This window comes from Oncorhynchus keta, chromosome 17 (assembly GCF_023373465.1).
Source record: "Oncorhynchus keta strain PuntledgeMale-10-30-2019 chromosome 17, Oket_V2, whole genome shotgun sequence".
NCBI classification, from domain to species: domain Eukaryota; kingdom Metazoa; phylum Chordata; class Actinopteri; order Salmoniformes; family Salmonidae; genus Oncorhynchus; species Oncorhynchus keta.
In genome coordinates this window covers 11,324,292-11,346,195 of record NC_068437.1, presented here as the reverse complement: position 1 = coordinate 11,346,195, position 21,904 = coordinate 11,324,292, and the positions used below count along the sequence as shown (strand labels likewise).

General features: G+C 43.1%; 2 protein-coding genes across 4 annotated transcripts in view; one reads left to right on the top strand and one right to left on the bottom strand.

The window, feature by feature from the left end:
• Positions 1-9,410, bottom strand: part of LOC118396428 (wee1-like protein kinase 1-B) — a 12,890-nt gene extending 3,480 nt beyond the window's left edge. The window contains exons 1-7 of one of the 2 annotated variants that reach the window (XM_035790631.2): positions 8,411-9,410; positions 7,134-7,357; positions 6,734-6,800; positions 6,372-6,544; positions 5,934-6,202; positions 4,688-4,875; positions 4,404-4,574 (exon numbers count right to left, since the gene is read on the bottom strand). In XM_035790631.2, coding sequence (XP_035646524.1) covers positions 4,404-4,574; positions 4,688-4,875; positions 5,934-6,202; positions 6,372-6,544; positions 6,734-6,800; positions 7,134-7,357; positions 8,411-8,887 — 1,569 coding nt within the window. In that variant the 5' untranslated portion in view covers positions 8,888-9,410. The remainder of the gene's footprint in view (positions 1-4,403; positions 4,575-4,687; positions 4,876-5,933; positions 6,203-6,371; positions 6,545-6,733; positions 6,801-7,133; positions 7,358-8,410) is intronic. The other variant, XM_035790632.2, reaches the window with a different exon arrangement.
• The window catches only part of c17h11orf16 (chromosome 17 C11orf16 homolog), a 27,342-nt gene extending 5,438 nt beyond the window's left edge, over positions 1-21,904 (top strand). Inside the window, exons 1-8 of one of the 2 annotated variants that reach the window (XM_035790630.1) lie at positions 13,190-13,279; positions 13,584-13,803; positions 16,034-16,411; positions 19,314-19,435; positions 19,748-19,907; positions 20,157-20,409; positions 20,613-21,206; positions 21,383-21,904. In XM_035790630.1, the coding sequence (XP_035646523.1) occupies positions 13,591-13,803; positions 16,034-16,411; positions 19,314-19,435; positions 19,748-19,907; positions 20,157-20,409; positions 20,613-21,206; positions 21,383-21,600 (1,938 nt within the window). In that variant the 5' untranslated portion in view covers positions 13,190-13,279; positions 13,584-13,590 and the 3' untranslated portion in view covers positions 21,601-21,904. Of the gene's footprint in view, positions 1-13,189; positions 13,280-13,583; positions 13,804-16,033; positions 16,412-19,313; positions 19,436-19,747; positions 19,908-20,156; positions 20,410-20,612; positions 21,207-21,382 lie in introns of those variants that run through there. The other variant, XM_035790629.1, reaches the window with a different exon arrangement.

The window sequence follows — 21,904 nt, the reverse complement described above, 5'->3', positions numbered from 1 at the left end:
AGAAAGTCATTCATGTTATTTATTACCTCACAATATTTTCTTTTGGAATGTAGTGAAGTAAAAGTTGTCAGAAATAAAAATACCGTCAAGTACTACACACCACTGCTCAATTGAGAATTTCCACACTGCCACGTAGGGCTGCACGATATGGGGAAATAACCTAGGACTTCCTTTTAACCAAATGTTGCAATTGCGATTGGACTTGCGAATTGAAGCAACTGTTGGAATCATGGAAATAAAATGACTATTCTAATTCTATGGTTAGAATATAATAGTGGGCACTTTGAACACAGTGTTGTTTGAGATGACAACTAGTTCAAATGGTGTCATTATAGAACGCTAGTAGATTTATATTAAGAAGCAAAGTGAAAACAGCATTGTCGTCATCAACATTGTTGCATGTGCTGCATTGACCAGACTGAACGCAAGTGTCTAGTGGTTGAGGAACATCAAATGCGCTCCTTGAGTGACAGGGGGCGTGGCTAGGTCTGTGTGGAAAGTGGCACAGCGAGAAAGAGAGGAGAGAGAGGACTCAAGTAGTGAAGTAAACTATAAAAATGTATATTACACATGGCGTATCACATTTAACAAACCAAACATTCAAATACCAGTATAGAAGGTAAAGTAAAAACCCAAACCGGTCCCTTCATCAATACTGGTATATCATAATATACGGTATCCCGCCCAGCCCTAAATGTCACTGTGTCCATTTCCATCTTGCCCAGCTGTGTAACATTTCACGTCAACTCGGTTTCTTGTCTACATTGAAGTAGCGGTCCTTGTACCTAGAGTTGAGCATGGTGGCGACACAGAGGCTCAGAATGCAACCGAATCACTTGTTCACAGCTAGGGTACTTTTGCAAGTTAACCCCACGGTCTGTCAGCAGTTTTGTTGAGCAGGCATTTCAATTCCATGACAGAGGGTATCACGTCTGCTGCAGACGCAGTTGATGAGCTTATTTCTCCAGTCAGTTGTTCGAATAGAGCGAGGTGTGTTCATGGTTTCAATGAGAGTCCACTGGTTTGTACTGATTGTTGCAGGTAACTCATATTCGGCTGCGTACAAGCCAATTACTTGTTTTTGTTCCAGAAGGCTCTCCATCATGTAACAAGTACTATTCCAACTGGTGGAAATGTCTTGCCTTTTCGTTTTCACTCGAACCCACTCCTGTATTGCTTGCAGGCTATGCTAGCGGTGAGTGTTAAAAAAAAAGACCCACTATCTTCCTACCGGTTGCCACTGTGTCAGATGGGTCAAAACACTGTAGTTCACAGCCAAACGCAGCCAGTTGCAGTGTGTGTGCTATGCACGGCAAACTGGCATCTCCGCATTCTTCCAAAGCCTTTGTCATGTTAAGTGCATTATCACATAGCACAGCGTGTACTTTGTTCTTGAGAATTTTCCTAGTTTCAAACATGCTCTCAAATGCCATTGAAATGGCAGCAGCGGTATGAGAACCAGCACATTCTTGAGCGTGCAATAACGGCTTTGTCAGTCGAAGCTAATAGCAGTGATGCCCATAGCAAGTAGGTCATGGATGTGCGTTTCAACAATACTGTGTAACTCCAGAAGGGGAACATCTGAAAAACGGTCTAGTTGGCAGAGTGTACTGGGGCTCGACCAGTCGGCAAAAGCCAACATCATCCACGACAGAGAACAGTTGCAATGAAATCCATTATCTTGGCGTTAACGGATTTCGTCTTTGAGTTGTCTCGCGGAAAAAAATGTTCTTACGCATTTAAATGACTGCTCGACTTGAACTTGTTGGAAGTGTGCGATTAGTTTTTTTCTGCTTTTGTTTAAAGTCACTGAACATCTGGGGGTGATGCACTTTCAAATGACTAATTAGGTTTGTGGTATGGGTGGCAATGTTGACACAACATTTTCATTTGAGTGAGTTATCTGTGGCACCACTTACTGATACGGGTGAACTTCGGCCTAACCTTTTTTCCCCCCTCTGTATTTTAGGGTTGCCTATAGCACAGGTGGTCGCCTAGATTCCCTTTAGCAGGCCTATAATATATAGCCGAATATATTCAATTCAAACGAACACATCGTTCTTCACTGTTCCCTTTTTGCGCAATCCACACATCTCTGCTGGCAAATCTCTTCAATGAGTAGCCTATACGGTGCTTTCGGAAAGTATTCAGACCCCTTGACTTTTCCACGTTGTTACGTTACAGCCTTATTCTAAAATGGATTACATATAGTCCCCCCCTCTCAATCTACACACAACACCCCATAATGACAAACCAAAAACTGGTTTGTCCTTTAGGTGCCTTTTGGCAAACTCCAAGCAGGCTGTCATGTGCCTATTACTGAGGAGTGGCTTCCGTCTGGCCACTACCACAAAGGCCTGATTTGTGGAGTGCTGCAGAGATGGTTGTCCTTCTGGAAGGTTCTCCCATCTCCACAGAGGATCTCTAGAGCTCTGTCAGAGTGACCATCGGGTTCTTGGTCACCTCCCTGAACAAGGCCCTTCACCGATTGCTCAGTTTGGCCCGGCCAGCTCTAGGAAAAGTCTTGGTGGTTCCAAACTTCCATTTAAGAATGATGGCGGCCAATGTGTTCTTGGGGACCTTCAATGCTGACATTTTTCAGTACCATTCCCCAGATCTGTGCCTCTAAAAACCTGTTTTTGCTTTGTCGTTATAGGGTGTTGTGTGTAGATTGATGAGAAAAATGTATTTAATACATTATCAAATAAAGCTGTAACGTAACAAAATATGGAAAAACTGAATACTTTCCCGAATGAATATAGACAAACAGCAATATAGTTTGAAACTTATTTGTGATGTGATCACATTGGCCAAATTGATACGGTGCTGCATTGCAAACGTTAAAAAAATTGACCTGTTAGTGGCAGTGTATCAGATCATTTATATTGGTCAACAACTTATTTTCACATGTGAAAAGACAGGCAAAGACAATCAAACCTGTTCCCAAATAAATAATTGACGTATTGTGGCAGGACGATACTCCGCAATTGGTGTGAACAGAGTTTTAAACAAGACATTCTAGTATTTATTTCAGACAAAAATAAGCCTTTTGTTTTCAAAGTTGATCAAAAAAATAAACCATGAAAGTCAGCCTATTTAAAACAGTTTTGACCCTTATTTATTCAATTACCGTCACCGCCCTACATGGGTGCTCTAGTTCCTCAACAGCACAGCTAGGAGCTCAAAAAAAGTACTTTTATAGTTGAAGACTCTTCTTTGAGTCATAAAAGTGCATTGAAATTGCTTAAGAACTGTGCACACTTTGGAAAGCGGTGTGTGGCCAATTGGAGACACCAGTTAGTCCAATTCCTCAAACCCTTGTGATTTTTTTGGTCTTACGTTACGCCTACCCTACATTTTCCAGGAATAGTCTTATGTTAGTGAATTTATCCAGAGTATTTTCAGATTTCGCATCAACAAATGCAGCAGTAAATGTAAAATGCACATAGAATCAACAGTATAATGTTTGGACTCGGTCTCGTGTCAGGTGAACTGTTGTGTCCTCACCTTTGGTCTAATAATGTTCCCATAATCCCCAAACTGTTCTCTTTCAATTGCTACCATGGTAATGCATATGCGTTTCATATTTCTTCTGTATGAAACAATTCAATTTAGCCCTATCCATATAGGCCCATTCCCACAAGTGTAAAGGATTAATGAATACATTTTTAAAAAGAAACAATAGATTTCACTTTGTTTTTACCAATCTAACTACATAACATAATGGTAAAGCTCTCGATAAACTGGGTAAATCAAGATGGCATAGGCCTACTCACAATACAGGTGAACGCATATTCAACAAGTGTGTGAGCATGCTTTGAGCTTGTTTTGGCGTATTTCAGTAGAGTCTGTAGTGCTACAGATGACAAGCAATCAGTTGTCCTTCCATTTTGGGACTTGCATTAGCCTACTGATCAACAACATGTATATAGAAGCAGCCTAATCTCTTCTTTCATAAAAAGGTGAACTGTCTCTAAAACTGGAGCAGACCGGTCACTCAAGGCACTCCTCTCACATGCAACAGTGAACGGTTTTGGACACAATCATCTTGCTTTGAGTATTAAAACAAATAAACTTTTAGGAGAGTGAACTTCAGCTGTAAGCTAGCAGGCAAAGTTATGCTAGCTGAATGCAACCTATTTTGCTAGCTAGCGAGACAGTTAAGATCTGTAGCCTGTATATGGACACTTTACCAGTAAATTAATGATCACGTGTTATTATTCAAGTGTGCTTAGGCCAGGAGCTCCCAAACACAAGCCAACCTATATGCAGCATGAGTGGGTAGCTAACAAGATGCAGTCCAGCCGGCGGTACATCGCCGGCTTGCAACAGTGCACTCGCTCTAAATGGACTTCCGGCTGCGCAGGGCCGATTAGACTAGGAAAGGCTAATATAGTTCTTACCTTGAGTAGACTCAGGAATTGCTGAGAGAGAACTTGTGGGATGGGTGGAAGTTTTCCCTGACGGATCTGGTGCCACTTGTCCCCATTGCTGGGCATTGGCTCCGCCCCAGAGGCACTGATCACAGTCAGCGCCAGGGAAAAGACGTCTGCCTTTGTCAAGTTACTGTAGTCCTGGGAGAAAAGATTGACGTGATCAGGAAAGCTGTAGAGAACCATTTTAATGATCAAATACTACACTTTAGCCAGGGAGAATCTGTTAAGTTTCTCCTGGAGAGAACACTCACCTCTTGAAGGACTTCGTTTGCCAGGAACCTGCTGTCACCTTCCTCAACTTGAGGGTTGTTTAACCTAGTCACGTGGCCAAGGTCACCTATTTTGTACACGACACTGGTGGCCAGTCCATCCTTTTCGTCCTCCTCGTCACACGCGTCTACTACACTACCAACCGTCTTTCGTGAGATAAAAATATTGCCTGAAAGAGACAATACGCAAATTAGTTTTCTAACCAGGTTTCCATCCAACCTTTTTATGCAGGTAAAGTACATGGATAAAAAAATAATAAAAAATGACAAGGCCTGATGACAACAGAACATTTCCCGGTAAACTTCCAAATGTCGACAAAATAAAATACGCTAGAGAAGGTGGGATCTTATCTGTAAAATGAATTATGCAAAGTAAACTTGGAGTCACAATCACGTGTGGTTCTGCTACTATGACTCGTTGGGAAAAGCATGCAGTTTATTAGGCTACAGATTAAATAAAGGATGATGATGGTCACAGGGTGGTGAAGGCTCAGACTGTCAGTGGGTGGTGAAAGTGCAAGGTTATGATCTTGATGGTCCTTTCCAATAAATATTAAGGGTCTTATTCCAGTGACAATCAGACGCTTGGCTGCCGTTTGACAAACAAAAATAATCTCGCTCTTTTGTCCCATCATAATAATAATCTCATGTAGTAAACTATACGTGCGCTCTAGCCAACAGCGTGCAGATAGCACTGTTGGCTAGAAGAGCATGTACCAATACCAGAGTGGTCTCACTCGCTATATAACGGGAAAAAAAACAGATTGTGACAAAACCATCAGTAGAATTGAAAATGTGATAAACCCATTTAACTTGTATTTTTTGTGTGTGTAAATGGTAATTTAACGCCAAAAAAGTATTTATGTGCACTACATCATCACGCACAGCCTTTTATCTGCAACAAGTCAATTTGATGGAAACATATGTCTGGTGGGAAAACGAGTATATTGTTTTTATGCAGATTTTTGAATAACTGCATGAAAATCTGTTGCCAATTGGACAGAAACTAGCCAATGACTAAGACATAAACACACCAAACAAATTGCATTAAGCATTGAATTAGGGATGTGAATCACAAGATTTCCTGCTGTAAACTTGAAAACAATGACACGAGCAAGAGCAGTGTGCTGGTTTCTCTTATTTGCTGTTAAAAAGTTAAACAACTTGTTGTACTTCCAATTTACCTCCTGATACAAAAGGTTCATGCTTTCCCCTCAGTGGTACTTACTAGGCTTGATGTCCATGTGGACCAGCGAGGACGAGTGGATGTACTTGAGGCCGCGCGTCACCTGCAGCAGAAGGCCCTTCAGCTCCAGCTCCGACAGGAAGCCGAGCCGCCGGTAGTTCTTGGCCATGACGTCCGAGAGGGTGCCGGCGTTGCAGTACTCATTCTGGATGAGCATGCGGTCATCCTCAGCCCAGGCCGAGTAGTAGCGCACCACGTGAGGGTGCTGGCCCAGCACGGCGTGGGCGTACACCTCCCGGAGGGCGTTCTGCCTATGGTGGGAGGAGGGAAGTACAGATGTGGGAAGATTGAGCATTTCTTCAAGTTTGATGTTTACCGTGCCTGTTAAGACTGTGGATATGACATCTCGCTACTGCCAGCTTTAAGTCTCGAGACGGACTTCAGCAAGTGTCCATGTGCAATAGATCAACTCCAACTTACTCATCCACAGAGCCGACCAGGGGCTTCTTTGAACACTTGATAGCGTACACACAGCCATCCAGTCTTTTCACACACTTGAAGACTGCACCATACTCCCCACAGCCGATCTTCTCCAGCTCGTGGAACTCTGAGGCATACCTGGAATTCATGTCGCTCTCCATCATGGTTATTCTCTGAGGATAGAGAGTGAATAGAAAATCATATTAATCCAAATAATATATAGTTACACCATGTTATCGTTATCTCACAATAGACTATTTAACTGCATACGCGCAAATGCACATCAGGTTGAGAGCTTTGCTGATGGGACAAAATAACATGACCACAATGCTGTAAAGAAATCAGGACAAGAAAATAACTACCTTTGGTGGGAAAAGGACCTCTTCCTCTGTTTCAGCATCACTCACCTCCATGTCCTCACCACAGGAGCTGAATAAGACGAGACAAAGAGCTTGTTAGCGCACATTATACACACCAACAGCAGAGTTCATTAGTGACCATGATGGGGTCTTGGTTTCCTGCCAGACTTTTGCCGTACTCATGATTGTCAACGGATTTAACGAACCAGGCTAGAAATAACAATGGGCTACAATCTGTGTGTCCTGACATACAAACTCATTCAGGTATCACGTAGTAAGATAAAAACATTTTTAAAAGTGTTAAATTATTGTCTGTTGAAAATTGGACTAAGTTATATTGCTAGAAAATCCAATACTTAGTTGGGAAAAAATAAAGTCAGTCCTACATTCTAACAATGCTTACTGAGTGACATACTCGTTACAGTGTGCCCTCTTTCTGCTGTTCCTGAGTTGAGTTGTAGACTGGATGAGGAGGGATTCGGGGGTGAAGGGGTTGATGTTGACCAAAGGGGTCTGGCTTCTCCTGCTGTCCGGACCAGGTGTTCCTGTGGATTCTACATTCCCGAAGAGGGCTACTCTCCTACTTGAGGACGCTGAGCTGGCAGTTCTGGCTTTGTTCAGCAAACTCTGCAAATGACATAATTAACATATTCAAGACATGTCGAGACACTTAGACAAGCCTTTTGATAAAGTTAAAATACCCTTAATGAATTGAAATAACATTATCACATAAATAACTAATTGAGTAAAGTTGAAGGGAAATTGAAGTGAAAATCAAAATATGCCTTTCAATGTAAATACTGATGTCTGATTTGGAATCTGACTGACGAGATATACAGTGGGGCAAAAAAAGTATTTAGTCAGCCACCAATTGTGCAAGTTCTCCCACTTAAAAAGATGAGAGAGGCCTGTAATTTTCATCATAGGTACACTTCAACTATGACAGACAAAACGAGAAAAAAAAATCCATAAAAATCACATTGTAGCCTACTTTCTGAAGTGATTTGTTTGACAAAAATCAGATGAAAACATCACAACACCCATGACACGCAAAACAGCCTGTGCAGCAAAAGACACCAGTAAATGGGATAAGATGTTTACATGCAACAGTATCCCAGCTAAGATCAGCATCTCAGGCATATTATTCGGGTTTTACATAACTGGGACAAGCTTCTTCGGGTTATTGTAAACAGGATATGATGTTCATACACGTCAACTCAAAACAGAACATAACGGGATATGTGTGTATGTAAACGTGGTCAATGAGGCTGACTGACTGTTGTGTATGTAATTGTACACCACTACAAAAGTGGGTTCTTTCAAAAGCTAATTGTTTTATTTTCTTACTTTCTATAAAGAGAGTGGCAATTGGTGCAAAAATCATGCATTTCATGAAATGTATATTAGAAAATGCATAAACTGGCAAACATTGCTACTCCAACGTTAATTGCAATATAAATAGTTACATTATTCCTTACTACAAGGGTGGCTGGCACATGGTGCACAAATCACATCAGAAAAATATATTCTTGAAAATATCAGAAAATGCATAAAATGGCTACTACTAGTTACTCCTTAAATGTTAGCTACATTGCACCAAGTTGTCAAAACAATATTAGCCAATAATAGTGGGTATGCTTCTTATAGGTTGCAGGTTTTCTGCATGAAAAGTTATCTAACCTTTGGTGTGTGTGGAGTATGAAAAAGGAGTAGTTTTTTGAAGGTTTTGTGTGGCGGTGTGTCGGGGCAGTCTGGAATAGGTGAGCTCGAGCAGTCCCCGTCTTCCTGAATGCATGACCGCTCCGGTGAACTCCCGTACACCCGAGAGTTTTTCCGTGGTGACACCGGGGAGCCTTTCATGGAAATAACGCTACTGGGGGACTGAAGGTGAAACGGATGACTGAATCCTTCTTCGCCCCACCGTTCCACATCATCCGCAGTCCGATTCAAAGGGCTGTCGTCCTCCAGTCGTTTAATATCGACACTGTCCAGTCGCATAGGAGGGTCAATTTCTGTAAAACCCGATACGTCTCCTGTACTGTTGCCGTCATCAGTCCGGACGTCTTCTTCGTCGTTCGGTGCGAACGGTAACTTTTGACCTATTAGTCGGGCGTTGGGAGATACATTTCCAGGACGACGATAACTGTAACGCTGCATTTTTTCATTTAAACCCTGGCTATCACTTCTTAAAAAAGTGGGTTGTTTGTATTTAGCTAACAAAACAATTGTCACCAACTCAACTGCTATCTGATCCGCGTAAATTACTATGCAACTATAACGTTAGCTAGCTAAATTATCTACCCACCAGTATATATCACAATACGATTATTAGCGTGTGATAGTCACTGTGCACCAGAAAAGTCAAGAACCCGACGTCGGCTAGCCGCGCAGCAAAATTGACATTAGCTAGCAAGCTACAGTAAATTAGCTACTGCAGCAAACGAGAAGTATGGCAAAAAGTAAACACACTTGCTCAGAGATCTCCTAGACCTTACATTCCGAACACTTTGTCATTAACTTGACGTATCGCACATCAACTAGCTATTTTACATAACTAGCTATGTTCATCTGATAAATTTTCCCCGAATACGTGTATATACATTTCTACGTTCGTTAATATAAATCCAGCTTGACGCCCATGCCGTGGCCACTCCTACTAGCTAACGTTACAAGCACAGATAACACAATGAGACAGATATTTCACTGGATGTATAAATGTGAAGCATCCGTTTTTCGGTTCCACTCACTACCAAATATGGTAGTGAGAGGATGCCCACTCGGAGAAGTGGAAACAAATATGGTAGTGAGAGGAAGCCCACTCGGAGAAGTGGAAACTAGATAGGTTTTGGCCGACATTCTCCAAATAGTTCTCTGTTACTAAAACTCCAATGTGTTATGAGCAAGGGTGGAATGCGTTTTGTAGACCTTAGCCTTTACAAAAGTGTTTAAAATGGCGCTGTTCGTGGGTGGGGGAGTAATTGCACATGCGTACTTCCCAGAGTAGGCGTTCCCTAACGGAAATATGCAGTTATATACTTGCACGCGCCAATAGGGTATCGCTAGCGCATGCTTGTCTCTTCCCACCTCTTTGCTCGTTCTACCCACGATGACTCATTTGTTCCCATTGGAAACGAAAAGCTGCGGTCTCTTGGTTTAGTTATAAAAATCTTTGTTAACCAATTATTTTAACTACGGCAGAAAATAGCTGCGCGGCAAAGCAACTCCTTGTCCAGAAACAGTAACCCCCCAAAAAGAATCGGCTATTTTTAAAACATTACAAACTAGAAAACATGTATTTTCTAGCTAGCTATGTTTACAAAAATAGTTTTAATGTTCCTCATATCACGCGCATCGTGCAGTACTTCCCCGCGACCGTTGAGATGACCTACTCATTAGCCAATGGGTACGACCCATGAGTTTTCAAAAAATGAGCGTTCCGCTGTGTGTCACCAAAGATGAGGTAATATTTTGACAAGATGGTAGGTAGGTAGGCAGGCAGGACCATCTCTATCTAGCCAATGAGCAACATGGTTTGAGAGCATATCGGATTATTCTGTAGGTAAATCCGAGCTCTCCCTTTAGTATGATATGTTACATTTTCTATGTATTCATTTTTGCATGTCTATCATCCGTTTTGTATAATATGTTACAATCGTATGATATGTTACAAATGTAAAAATCTACCAGCCACTCAGCCAAAATATTTTTTTTTGTGCTAAAATTACACCATCAAAACACAGAAAACAGATGAGCATGCTTTATAATGTTTCCAAAACAAATGTGTTACTAGTAAGAAGTCATGTGTTATAATTGTTTAATTTCATTTTTTTGGGACCTGAGTCTTAACCAAAATATTACAGATTACCCCAAAAATGTTCATGTTACTGGAGTAATGTGACTCAAGTCATGTTTGTGCCTCTGAGTCTGACTAGTAGAAGTGTTGTCTTTTCTTCTGTCGTGGAAATTCTTACACAGGGACACTCAAAGTCAATTTTAAATGAATCGTTGTTTATTTGTCAGGGTGCTGGAGAGGTTAATAATACAACAGGGGCAGGCAATACACAGGTCAAGGCAGGCAGGGGTCAGTTAACCAGAGGTGGGGCAACAGTACCTGACGGCAGGCAGGCTCAGGGTAGACAGGTCAAAAATCCAGAGGTGGGGTACAGGTCAGCAGGCAGAGTGGTCAGGCAGGCGGGAGTCAGGACAGGCAAGGGTCAAAACCAGGAGGGTGAGGAAAAAGAGAGCCTTGGTAACGCAGGAGCTGAGACACAAAAACACTAGTTGACTTGACAAACAAGATCAACTGGCAACAGAGAGCATAGGTATAAATACACAGGGGATAATGGGGAAGATGGGCGACACCTGGAGGGTGGAAACAATCACAAGGACTGGTGAAACAGATCAGGGTGTGACAACTGTTGTGTCATCGGCAAAGAGACATCTATTACAAAACACCAAAAAGTGTAATGACCATCTAAGATTTTTTGCATATATTTTATATAATTATAAATATCAGATTTCCCTCTAGCTCATTATTGTCTGCAGCCTGCTCTGATCATAGTGTAATGAAACAGGCAGGGAGAGTGAGCTCTTTTGTGGTGGCCGGTGAACCCTCAACCTGCTTAGTATCGACTGTGCCCCAAAAGCATGCTGAAGTGGCAAAGTCAACATCCCGGTTTATAAACACAGGGTCGCTACTGTTATTATATGTGGTCGTAAACATTATTTTGAGTTAATACTACGAGGGGGAGGGTGTTCCATTTATTTTACAGTACTAGGGGAGGGTTATGTGTGAATATTTGTAATATTTGTAACTTTATGACACCAGTTGGACCAGCCCCTCCCCCACAGTACATTTAGCTCTGTCCCTTAGAAACACCTTTGGTGTCGGTTACAGCTGTGATTCCTTTTGGGTAAGTCTATAAGAGCTTTGCATACCTAGATTGTGGAATATTTGCCCAGTTTTATAAAAAATACATCTTCGAGCTCTGTCTCGATGTTGGGGATCATGGTCAGACAGCAATTTTCAAGTCTTGCCATTGATTTTTAAGCAGATTTAAGTCAAAACTGTAAATTGGCCACTCAGGAATATTCACTGTCTTCTTGGTAAGCAACTCCAGTGTAGATTTGGCCTTGTGTTCATTGTCATTTAGGTCATTATTGCGGCATCACTACAATATTCTTGATCCATCCTCAGTTTTCTACCATTACAGACATTGAACTCTGTAGCTGTTTTAAAATCACTGTCCTGCAGCTCAGTTCAGAAGGGCAACAGTATCTTTAGTGCGTCTGGGTGGTTTAATATATAATCCGCAGCATAATAATTAACTTGACCATGTTTAAAAATATAAGAAATGTCTGATTTGTTGTTGTTACCCATCTACCAATCACTGCCCTTCTTCATGAGGCTTTCAAATAGCTCCCTGGTATTTGTAGTCTGTGCTTGAAATTCAATACTTGAATGAGGGAGCTTACAGATGTCTGTATGGGGGACAGAGGAAGGGTTAGTCATTCAAAAATCATGTCAACCCCTATTATTCCACACTGAGTGAGTCATTGTAATTTATGTGATTTGTTCAGACAAATTTTAGGCTAATTTATGCTTCTCTAAACAAAGTGGCTGAATAGTTATGCAACGACTATATCAAATAATTATTCCACTTTGACATTGCAGACAATTTTGTGTAGATTGTTGACAAGAAATGACAAATAAATCAATTTTAATCCCACTTTGTAACACAATAAAATGTGAAGAAATCCAAGTGGAAGTTATTTTTTCTGTCATTACGTTACAGTTACTGTACATTGTCTCCTGTCACTTGTATGTAGCAGTAAGGCAGCACTTAGAACTAAAAGTTGACCAACTCATGTTTTTTTTTTCTATTTTTGTAATATTTTTATTTGACACAAGGTCTCATTTTCTAAAATGGATGCAACATCTTTTGAGTGCTACCTCTTAACACATCTAACACACTCAACATTGGCAGCCACGCTCATGAAATGTCAATCTAAGTGAGTTAAAGAAGTGATTAAAGGTCATTTCACGTAATTAAAGTGCCCAAGAAGAGTCGGTGGGGGAACAAGAAGTATCCAGGGGCTCCTAACATGAAGCCAATAAAGGCTGTATTTTACTTTGATAGCATAATCCTCAAAGACAAACACAGGCCAGTCAAATCTCTCAGGGCTTCCTTTTCACAGAGACACAACATATTTGCCATATATTTACCTTAAGACTAAGCAACCAAGTTGTAACGTCTGTGTTATATAACGTTACCATCTCATTGCTTTTAGCCTGGTCCGAGATCTGTTTGTGCTGTATAGGCAACTCGTATGTTTGTTCCTGTGACAAAGACCCTAGGAGTTGGCTATGCAGCACTAGATCTGGGACCAGAATACTCAGCTTTCACTAGTTGACTGACAGTTATGCAGCCCAATGAGGCCACGATAACATTCACCCAGACGTCTTCATGGCAACTCAAGTAAACAATGGAGTTTAGTGGCTATCTGCAGACTAGAGACAGGCAGGAACACTCTTGGGGATTCACAGAGGTACAGTAGCCTATCATTTGATACTATTAATTAAACAGTTAAATGTATAACAATGAAAGTATATTTAATTTCTGCCTCAAATTCATATATATTTTTTAATCATATATGGAAAACATCCCTGTCACTGCAGAATTGTTTTTAGGAGGGAGTTCTTCATTTATTCCTTTCATTGTTTGTTTACAGATCTTGGTTAACATGTCTCTTATACTTTGAGGATACAGTATACACAATATGTAGGCCTAATATGAGACATTTCAATAGGTATTTTGTTTTTCCTCTACTTCATTAATACTTTGACATCAAGGGCAAGTATGGTGTCCGTCTCCCAGTCACCTGGTGAGCCTCACAGGAGGCTCCTTCCATTGTTCCTGGGCCTGAGGAACAGGAATGTGTCCTTTGTATTGGACACCTCAGAGGCCATGAGCACTGCTCTGGGGTCAGTGAAGCGCCTGCTCATCCAGACCCTGCTGAGCAAGGCATCCCTCAGAGACTCACTCTTCAACATCATAGGCTTCTCATACAAGGTACTGTACAACTCACAATGTTGATGCTGTAAGCATTATCATCAAATCAAATGTTATTGGTCGAAGATGTTATCCCAGGTGTAGCAAAATACTTCTGTTTCTAGCTCCAACAGTGTAATAATACCGAACAATACACACATCTCAAAAATAAGGAATATCAGAATGAGCAATGTCAGAGTCCGGAATATAAATATGTATATGATGGTGTGTGTAGACAGTATATGAATAGAAAAGGTGTGTACAGCAGTAGTTCTATGGGATGCGCCTCGACTAGAACACAGTATAAACATATGAAGTGGGTAAAACAGTGTGTAAACATGATTAATTAAAGTGACCAGTCTTCAATGACTATGTACAGCTGAAGTCGGAAGTTTACATACACCTTAGCCAAGTACATTTAAACTCAGTTTTTTACAATTCCTGACATTTAGTCCTAGTAAAAATTGTTTTCGGTCAGTTAGGATCACCACTTAATTTTAAGAATGTGAAATGTCCGAATAATTATTTATTTCAGATTTGATTTCTTTCATCACATTCCCAGTGGGTCAGAAGTTTACATACACTCAATTAGTATTTGGTAGCATTGCCTTTAAATTGTTTAACTTGGGTCAAACGTTTTGGGTAGCCTTCCACAAACTTCCCACAATAAGTTGGGGGAATTTCGGCCCATTCCTCCACACAGAGCTTGTGTAACGGAGTCAGGTTTGTATGCCTAATTACTCACACTCTTTTTCAGTTCTGCCCACAAATATTCTATAGGATTCAGGGCTTTGCGATGGCCACTCCAATACCTTGACTTTGTTGTCCTTAAGCAACTTTGGAAGTATATTTGGGGCTCATTGTCCATTTGGAAGACCAAAGCTTTATCTTCCTGACTGATGTCTTGTTTCTTCAATATATCCACATAATTTTCAATTCCTCATGATGCCATCTATTTTGTGAAGTGCACCAGTCCCTCCTGCAGCAAAGCACCCCCACAACATGATGCTGCCACCCCCGTGCTTCACGGTTGGGATGGTGTTCTTTGGCTTGCAATCCTCCCCCCTTTTCCTCCTAACATAACTATGGTCATTATGACCAAACAGTTCTATTTTTGTTTCATCAGACCAGAGGACATTTCTCCAAAAAGTATGAGCTTTATCCCCATGTGCAGTTGCAAACCATAGTCTGGCTTTTTATGGCGGTTTTGGAGCAGTGGCTTCTTTCTTGCTAAGTGGCCTTTCAGGTTATGTCCATATAGGACTAGTTTTAATGTGGATATAGATACTTTTGTACCTGTTTCCTCCAGCATCATCACAATGTCCTTTGCTGTTGTTCTGGGATTGATTTGCACTTTTTGCACAAAAGTATATTTAGACAGAACGCATCTCCTCTCTGAGCGGTATGATGGCTGCGTGGTCCCATGGTGTTTATACTTGCGTACTATTGTTTGTATAGATGAACGTGGTACCTTCAGGCGTTTGGAAATTGCTCCCAAGGATGAACCAGACTTGTGGAGGTCTATAATTTTATTTCTGAGGTCTTGGCTGATTTCTTTTGATTTTTCCATGATGTCAAGCAAAGAGACACTGAGTTTGAAGGTAGGCCTTGAAATACATCCACAGGTACACCTCCAATTGACTCAAATTAGGTCAGAAGCTTCTAAAGCCATGACATCATTTTCTGGAATTTTCCAGGCTGTTTAAAGGCACAGTCAACTTAGTGTATGTTAACTTCTGACCCACTGGAATTGTGATACAGTGAATTATAAGTGAAATAATCTGTCTGTAAACAATGGTTGGAAAAGTTACTTGTGTCCTAACTGACTTGCCAAAACTATAGTTTGTTAACAAGAAATTTGAGGAGTGGTTGAAAACGAGTTTTAGTGACTCCAACCTAAGTGTTTGTAAACTTCGACTTCAACTGTACATAGGGCAGCAGTCTCTAAGATGCAGGGTAGAGTACCAGGTGGTTGCCGGCTAGTGACAGTGTCTAAGTTCAGGGCAGGGTACTAGGCGGAGGCCGGCTAGTGGTGACTAATATGCCTGTGTGAGTGTTTTACATGTGAGGAGTGTGTTTAGGGAAGATAATGCAGTGGTTCAATACCGAGTTGTAGCAAAATGCCTTTTTCCCAACCCTGGCGTATGGCTAACGGTTTGTCACATTTTGCTCAGCATTTTGATGCATTATGAACACCTTATACATTCCTTCCTGGGTTTTACCATTGTTGTCCCATGTTGCCCAACCCTAGGTAACCCGTTGGTCTGAGCACATGGTGCCCTGTGCTCCAGACACTGTCTACGAGGCTCTATCCTGGATTCACTCCCTCAGCTCCAGCCCAGGTAGGGACCTCATGGCTGCCCTGAGTACAGCATTCAGCGACCCAGCCTGTCATGCCGTCCACCTGGTCACCACCGGTCTACCTGACCACCCAGAGGAGCTCCTCCGGGCCTTGTCAACCATGGCAGGGGAGAGGCCAGTCCATGTGTTCCACCTGTCGCTATCTAACCCCAGCAGCAGCAGCAGCTCTCTGGACGGCAGGACTCAGGACTTCATCCAGTGTCTGACTCATGCCACAAGAGGGAGCTGTCATGTTCTCCCTGTCGGGATGGATGGGGCAGTAGAGCAGGTGGGGGACCATGAGAGTTGGTGATTAATTTACAGTGATTGAGTCTTAATGAATTTGAGTGTCCACTCCTCATCATTGAGCACTTACTTGATTAATTAGTCATTGTCGGGGTTAGTAGAAGGAAGGTCACCTCCACCGGATTTCATTGTATCAGTGTGATTTTAGACAGTAGCCAAGTTCGTTATTATTACACTCATATAGCAGTCTATACACACTGAAATCCATGAGCATACAAAATATTCATGGATAAGAGCAAATACATTTTTTTTTAAATACTAGTTTTTAAAAAATTGAATAATAAATGTCCTGTGGTCTTAAAGCGACTCATTCATTAATGAGCAGAAATATGGGATTGGTGACCTCATTGCACTGTTCAGTTCTAGACTCTGGTATAGTCAGTTGGGTTTTGCCTGCGTGTGTTCCTGCCTGTCACTGTGTTTCAGTCAGGGGTTAGCCAGTCTCTGAATTGAGATTTTAGGAGGCTGACAGCAAAGTCGGTGTCCTTCTCTAATTAAGCCGGAGTAGGGACGGGGTCAGAAGTGCAGGATACTGTAGTATGCTGCTAGGATGGTGTGGCATGCGCTCTTCTGAATATGCTCCAGGTTATCAAACTGGGCCTGGGTCAGTGAGCGGTGCCAAGCAGGAGCTGCATACTCCAGGGTTGGGCATATGTACTGTAGCCAGTTTAAAGGCTCACAAGGGCTTCCTGTAACAAATGGAACCTTTTTGAGGCGAAAGGAGAATTTTTTTTTTTATTGCTCTTGGTTACCATAGTAGCAACCTGCTCGCCCCATTATAAGTCCTTCTGTACTATTAACCATAAAGCCTTAACAGCACTTTGAGATTCTGGCCCTCCATCCGGAAAGGGCACGGGACAGGGTGGATTTCTTGTGAAATGATAGGACCTTGCACTTGTCAGGGTTCAGTGACATTCTGTTTGCTTGAACCCATGTGTCAAAGTTGTTAAGAGCCTGCTGTGGTGTTCTGATGTTTCCTGTTGTACATGGTGTGGCTCAGATTTAGATCATCAACATACAATACATGACCAAATGTATGTGGACACCTGCTTGTCGAACATTTCATTCCAAAATCATGGGCATTAGTACAGAGTTGGTCCCCCCTTTGCTGCTATAACAGCCTCCACTCTTCTGGGAAGGCTTTCCACGAGATGTTGGAACATTGCTGCGGTGGACTTGCTTCCACTCAGCCACAAGAGCATTAGTGAGGTCGGGCACTGATGTTGGGCAATTAGGCGTGGCTCGTAGTCGGCGTGGCTCGCAGATGGGTTTGAGGTCAGGGGTCTGTGCAGGCCAGTCAAGTTCTTCCACGCCGATTTCGACAAAACATTTCTGTATGGACCTCGCTTTGTGCACAGGGGCATTGTCATGCTGAAACAGGAAAGGGCCTTCCTCAAACTGTTGCCACGAAGTTGGAAGCACAGAATTGTCTAGAATGTCATTGTATGCTGTAGCATTAAGATAGCACTATGCAATCGGACAGGTAGCATTTGTCTGGCATCCTCCAAACCCAGATTCTTCCATAGGAGATAGTGATTAATCACTCCAGAGAACTCTTGTCCACTGCTCTAGAGTCCAATGGTGGCGAGCTTTACACCACTCCAGCCAATGCTTGGCATTGTGCATGGTGATCTTAGGCTTGTGTGCGACTGCTTTCCCATGGAAACCCGATTTCGTGGTATCCAATTGGTGGTTAGTCATGTTCATCGCTGCAACTCCCGTACGGACTCGGGAGAGGCGAAGGACGAGAGCCATGCGTCCTCTGAAACACGACCCAACCAAGCCGCACTGCTTCTTGACACAATGCACGCTTAACCCGGACGCCAGCCACACCAATGTGTCGGAGGAAACACTGTACACCTGGCGACCGTGTCAGCGTGCATGCGCCCGGCCCGCCACAGGAGTCGCTAGAACGCGATGGAACAAGGACATTCCTGCTGGCAAAACCCTCCCCTAACCCGGACGACGCTGGGCCAATTGTGCGCCACCCCATGGGTCTCCCGGTCGCAGCCGGCTGGGACAGAGCCTGGACTTGAATCAGGATCTCTAGTGGCACAGCTAGCAACTGCGGTGCAGTGCCTTATACCACTGCACCACTCAGGAGGCCCGGAAACCCATTTCATGAAGCTTCTGACGAACAGTTTTTGTGCTGAGGTTGCTTCCAGAGGCAGTTTGGAACTCAGTAGTGTGTTGCAACTGAGAACAGACTATTTTTACGCGCTTCAGCACTCTGCAGTCCCGTTCTGAGCTTGTGTGGCTTAACACTTCGGTTGTTGCTCCTAGACATTTCCACTTCACAATAACAACACATACAGTTGACCGGGGCATCTCGAGCAGGGCAGAAATTTGATGAACAGACATGTTGGAAAGGTGGCATCCTATGACGGTACCATGTTGAAATTCACTGAGCTCTTCGGTACGGGCCATTCTACTGGCAATGTTTGTCTATGGAGATTGCATGGCTTTGTGCTCGATTTTATACACCTCTCAGTTTGAAGGGGTGCCTACATACTTTTTGGCCACATAGTGTGTTTCCACCTACTGTTGACATCCCGGGCTGTGCTGCCAATGACTGATAGGAAGATGAGAGGGCCCAGAAGAGTTCCTTGAGCCACACCTCCCACCAGCTCCTGCCAGTCTGAGAGGCTGTCTTTGTAGTGTACCTGTTGTTTGTGGCCGGTCACAAATCTGTAGAGCCAGATTTTTATTTTATTTTTTAAACACATTAGCAACCGTTACATCTATAACAAACTGGTGAGCTGGCCCAGAAAAAGTCTTGAATTTAACAAGGAATGTGAATTCCCAAATCTCTAAGTTTAAGTCACAAAAAGAAAAAACATTGAATAGGGAGAGTTATGATTAAAGTCTTGGGTGTGTGCTTCCAGGTGATTCCATTGTACACTGCTGAGAGCCAGCCCTCAGTGCCGACCTGTCCTCCAGTGAAGTCCTGCAGTCAGTCCACCTCTGTTGTTCCACTACAGCCTTTACTGCCCTTATCTCCTCTCAGGTTGGTCTCCTGGATTTAGCAAACATTTCACTCATCATGCTCAACACACTTTGGCACATCACACAGAGTACAAGGAGTTGAATATTAGCTCAACAGACTGGTACCCAGGCTAGTAAACCACTTGCTATAACCACAAAATAATCAAGCATTTCCAGACAATTTGTCTATTGTGTGTACAGTATCTAAGCTTTTATGGACCGGATTTATGTACGGTATCTAAGATGTGTATAGACATGTTATTGGCTACAACTCTGCACTCTGGTTCCCACTGAGGTAAAAAATAAAAACATATTTATTGTGATTGTGCTGCAGGTGTATGCTTGGTAATCCCTTCTGTCCAGTTAGTAGCTGTGTGTTGTCAGGGAGGGCCCTGTCCGTATGCAGCACAGAGTTTCTCCCAGGCTGCCGTGTGTTGGCCAGGAGGGAGCTGGATGGCCTTTACTACTTGGGCACTGTAACACAGCTAGTCCAGGTAACAAGCAGACATCCCTTCACGCATGTCATCTTTTAAAAGATATTGAATATTATTATCATATCACCAAAGCACAATATCATTCAAAAATGTAAGCACCAAACACCATGAGAGGCTTATGTAAGATGTTGGGTTGCTATCTTTAGCCTACCAGTGAATATACTGTAATGATGTATCAATGCTCCAATTGAGCTTGGTTCCTTGCCTCCCGATGCCATGAGCAAAAATATATTTTCTTCTGTCCCCCAGGGTCGAAGAGGAGTGTACGTGGTTGAGTTTGACAGGCCGGGGACGAGGAGACCCGAAGGGGGAGACGATCACGCTATGAGGATGTCCCAGCAACAGCAGCTAGTCTGCTCTCCAGACATGCTGAACCACACTCGGGCTCACACACACTGTCTGGTCCCTGGGGATGCAGTGTTGTCCCCGTGGGAACCTGACCTGAGGAGATACGGTCCGGGGAGAGTGGTCTCCGGAATGGAGACACGAGATTCAGTGACAGGTAAGGTGCGGTTTGATCAGAAGGGTTGACTATTACATTGTCTCCCACTGTGAAAGAGTCATGACTCCGGATATGAGAATTATGACAGATGTTTCACCCCTTTCATATCAGTAATGCTCAAAGTAGGGGCTGCACAGAAGACCAGTGTGTGGCACTATATTAAACGTTGCACTCTAAGCTGAGGTCTGTATTTGCCCTTGCAGTAGAGAGTGGGAAGGGGCTCCAGGTGCTGCTGTGGAATGGTAGGCTGATGCAGGTGCCTGGGGATCTAGCTGTGTGGATCCCTGCTTCTCAGCATGAGCGGATCGTCAGGGAGCTCCAGCGAATTCCTCTGCCGCCATGCTACAATGACAATTTGCTCCACGTCCACAGCACCATGTGGGCTCCCTATCTGTACTGCACTGGAACACAGTGCTGTCCATCAGCAGGTGGACCATGCCATTGTCAAATCATGCATCCATGGTGGCCACTAAGAGTTCCGCCTTCTCATGTGCATGGCCTGAGAGAGAGGGAGGGGCTAGAGAGGAAAAAGCGGCAAGACCGGGCAGAGCTAGAGAAGAAGGTGGACCTCCAGTTGGGAGAGCTCAAGGAAACTAAAGAGGTCGAACCTGAGACATCATCTTCGTCCTCTTCATCCCTGTCGGGTGATGAGGAAGCTGGGGCCATAGGGGGAAAGTCTGTCAGCCTGTTGGCCAGCACAGAGCCCTCTCCCCTGGACAAGCTGTGGCCAGAACACGGCCGACCTGCCTGGAGGTACTGGAGGAGAAGCCATCCAGAGCCACAGCACAGACAACCAGGTATTGAATATACTCAGCTAAAACTGAGTGATTCTTTATGCACATGCAGTTACTGGGCATGTTGAAAATAGCTGTATATTGGAAAAGCAGAGTAACGTAAGACTGATCAAACAAACCAAAAGAAAAACATGCATGTTTACACCATACATATGATCCAATGTCTGTTGATTTTTCAGAGAAAGTACCAAGGGGGAAATTCCAGTCTATGGAAATCAGCTACCCTGACGTCGAGATCAGTGGCTCACCTAATCACAGCTCCATGTTTCAGCCACTTCCTGGCTGTGAGAGGAGGGTGACCATCAAGGATGCGTTTGGCCTGACAGACTCCAAACCTCGACCAAAAACGAGACTGCAGTTAACCGCTGGCAACACAATCACAGGTGTTTATACATGATGGTTTTGACTATTGAAGACGAATCTTGTGGGGTCTTAACTCCCACACCTGTAGAAATACACATTTTCAAACTGAAAGACAATGCCCAGAGCTTACCCTTGATGTTGCACAACAGTGTAAGTCAATAAGTCATAGTTTTAGTCAAAGTATGATATATTTGAACTTGAAGTGCCAGATCCAAACGTGTGACTTCGGATGTTTTCGTGAGTCTTACGTGTCTTTTCCTATGGAGATGACGTGCAAATTACTTCCAGCCTACGTTTCATTTCAGTGCTGGGTTTTAATTCAACATTACCACCCACTA